At 45.1% G+C, this 3065-nt stretch overlaps 1 protein-coding gene across 1 annotated transcript; it reads right to left on the bottom strand.

Moving 5' to 3' along the window:
• Positions 1-1790: 1790 nt before the first annotated feature.
• Gpr148 (G protein-coupled receptor 148) lies at positions 1791-2855 on the bottom strand. Its single transcript, XM_076866852.1, has one exon. The coding sequence runs from the start codon at positions 2853-2855 to the stop codon at positions 1791-1793; it is 1065 nt and encodes a 354-aa protein (XP_076722967.1).
• Between the last annotated feature and the right edge of the window lie 210 nt (positions 2856-3065).

Below are 3065 nucleotides of genomic sequence, written 5' to 3'. Positions count from 1 at the left end.
TTTTGAGAAGTTAGCTGCCAGTTTAATTGCTGTTTCCTTATTGTTTGTCTCTGCCATCTTTAGATATGTTGTGTTTGTATTTGGTTTTCTGAAATTTTGTGTGATGTGTGCCTCGGGTGCTTGTCATTTATCTTATTTGTAACTGGTTGGATTTCTCGGATGGGAGGTTTGATATTTCAGCAATTCTGAAAACTTAACCAGGTATGGTGGCAGAAAGATTGAGGCAGGAGAAATCCAAGTTCCAGGCCAGCTTCAGCAACTCAGCAACATCTTATCTCAAAAAAAAAAAAAAAAACAAAACACTCAAAAATAAAAAAGGCTGTGTTGTGGCTTAATAGTAGAGTGTTACCCGGTTCAATTTCCAGGACTGCAAGCAAAACAAAACAAATCCTGAAAAATTATCAGCTATCATATCTTCCAATATTTCCTCTTCGAAATTTTCTCTATTATATGCCCAAATTGGATGTATATTTATCTTTTCCATTCTAACTTCAATGTCTCTTAATCCCTCTTTTTATATTTTAGGTCATTTATCTGGACATATCCCCTTGTTTGCAATTTGTTTCTCTAGTTGTGTCTAATGCATCATTTAATCTGGATTAACTCCAATCATTTTTTACAATTCTAATTATTTTACTTTTATTCCTAGAAATTCTATTTATTTTCCAAATTGAAATTTTTTCTCTACTCATATTTTCATGGCATTTTTATATTTTAGAAAATATTGAACATTTTTTAAAAAACATTTTTTAATTGTCAATGGACCTTTATTTTATTTTTTTAATAAGCAGTGCTGAGAATTGAGTCCAGTGCTTCACACATGCAGGGCAATGCTCTGCCACTGAGCCACAACCCCAGCCCCTGAACATTTTTATATCAACCCACCATCCAAGAATTCAAGGAGCTGTGGTACATGCCATGACCTTGTGTCTTCTTGCTCTTGTTCACTGTACCGTATTTCCCCATATGGTTTTGTAAGGTGTAGCTATCTGTGACCCAGTTCTTGGAGTTTCCTTGACAGAGTTGAAGCTCAGATCTGGCAGAAGACCCACACCAACCACAGAAGGAGGTTTCTCAAGCAGGACTATGTTTTGAAAGGGCAAGAGATAAATAAATAAAATATATTTGAAACTCTGCTATAACCCGGCTTAAAGGATGAGTTCTGCTTAAAAATTCTCAAGGCATTTTCTTCCTCTGCCCAGAACAATGTCAAGGAAGGATGATCTCTTGCTTCTGTCTTTTGTAATGGTTAGTTTAATTTATCTTTATTCTAAGAGAGTGATCTTTAGGGGTTCCAGCTTCATCGTGGCATCTCTATCACACTCCCACTGAGGTAGGTGCTGAGCTTTCTAGTTTCCCTCCCTCATCCTGAACAACTGCCCATGTAGGGCCCAGGGACCCAAGCAGGAGTCAGAAGATTAGCTTTCCTACCTCCCAGCTTCCAGCTTTCATAAGGTTTTGGTGTCTGTGTGTTTGTCACCTGGATTCTTCCTCAGTGGCCAGGGGTCGTAGATGGTGTAGAGAGAGCCACTGGAGGGAACAGATCAAAGCCTGGCCCCACTTGGACCAGAACCTGGCTGGATCACCTTTACTTGCTTTCATTTTCAAGTAAGCTCTTTTTTTAAAATTTATTTTTATTTTATTTTTTATTAGCTACCCATGACATTATAAGTAAGCTCTTGTTGTCAGTATAATAGAGTGTTCCCTCCTTAACAACTGTTGAAATATTAAAACATCAGCTGAGGCCATCCTAAAGGCTTTAGGATGCACTCAACATGTAATATTTCACTCTAGCCTGCCAGATTGTGGACCTCGTAGTTCTGGAAAATGGTAAAAATGTCTCCGTGCCTCCTGGGTGAGAAGTGGTTTCGGACCACCCCTAGCAGCTGGCGGTAGCGAATCATGTACAGGTATGGGAGCATGGCACGGGGCAGCATCATGAGCACCTCACTGTTGGCTGCCAGGAGCCATGCATGGGTGCTGGAACCAATGTGGTGGTACTTGGTCAGCATGATGTCCAGGGAGAATACCACCCCTGTGCCTACGTACAGTGTGATCAGCACCATGTGGATTAGCAGGGTACCCCTGGCCCGGGAATAGCCTTGCGTGCAGATGCCTGAAGGCCTGACCTCTGCATAAATCTTCCAGAAGCAGTAGATAATGAGAGCTGTGCACAGAAAGAGAATGCACACTATGGAGGTGTGGGTGACAGTGACCAAGGTGCCACGGCTCTGCTCAGTGCCCAGGCCTAGTGGCAGGATGCAGGAGGTGTCTTGTTTCTCCAGACTGGCATCCTGCTGCTTGCTAAACCAAAGGAGAAATGTGGGGAAGATGCAGGCCACCAGCCAGATGAGGGCCACTGTCTTCCGGGCAGCTCTGCCAGACACGATGGAGAAGTATCGCAGAGGATGAGTAACAGCCAGGTAGGTGTGCAGCACGGTGGCTGTGAAGGACAGGATGGTGCTAGTATAGGAAGCAAAGGCAGCATCCCTTAGGATGCCGCAGACAATCCGGCCCAGCTCCCAGCCACTCAGGTTGCTGGAGGAGATGAGTGTATGCAAGAAAATGTAGGCAAGATCTGAGAGCAGGATGTTGGCCAGCAGCAGGTACTGGGGCTGATGCCTCAACCTCTGGCTCCGCAGGATGGTCACCAGCATCAGGGGGCTCAGGGCCAGTGTGGCCACCATCAGTAGACTAGAGGGAAGGAAGAGCCAGCGCAGCCCGGAGATGGGTACTCTAATGTCCCTGAAGCCCTGGGAGGTGTTACTGGCTGCCTGGGGAGTGCAGAGTGTCTTGCTGAAGAGCTGGACTGGACCTGGCCAGGTCGTAGTGGCCAAGGGGCAGGATGCCAGCATAATTCTTTGCAGGTTGGGCTAACTGTGTAGCAGGTTGTTGGTTCTGCACTTGCCCAGAGTATTGATCCACCCTTCAGGGATCCTGAGGGGACCCCTCCTTTGCAGAGATGCTGGGCTGGGGCAGACTCTAGAAATGACTGTTCAACAAATACAAAAACAACAGTGCAAAATGTAGCTCACACATGGCTCCTTTGCTCTGCAACTGTGGGC

Source organism: Callospermophilus lateralis, chromosome 9 (assembly GCF_048772815.1).
Source record: "Callospermophilus lateralis isolate mCalLat2 chromosome 9, mCalLat2.hap1, whole genome shotgun sequence".
In the NCBI taxonomy this organism is placed as follows: domain Eukaryota; kingdom Metazoa; phylum Chordata; class Mammalia; order Rodentia; family Sciuridae; genus Callospermophilus; species Callospermophilus lateralis.
Note: the sequence above shows the minus strand (reverse complement) of the source record. Positions and strands in the feature narration are given on the sequence as shown.

Excerpts from the sequence above, each read along its gene's own strand:
- Gpr148 (XM_076866852.1), bottom strand. The coding sequence starts at position 2,855 with ATGCTGGCATCCTGCCCCTTGGCCACTACGACCTGGCCAGGTCCAGTC.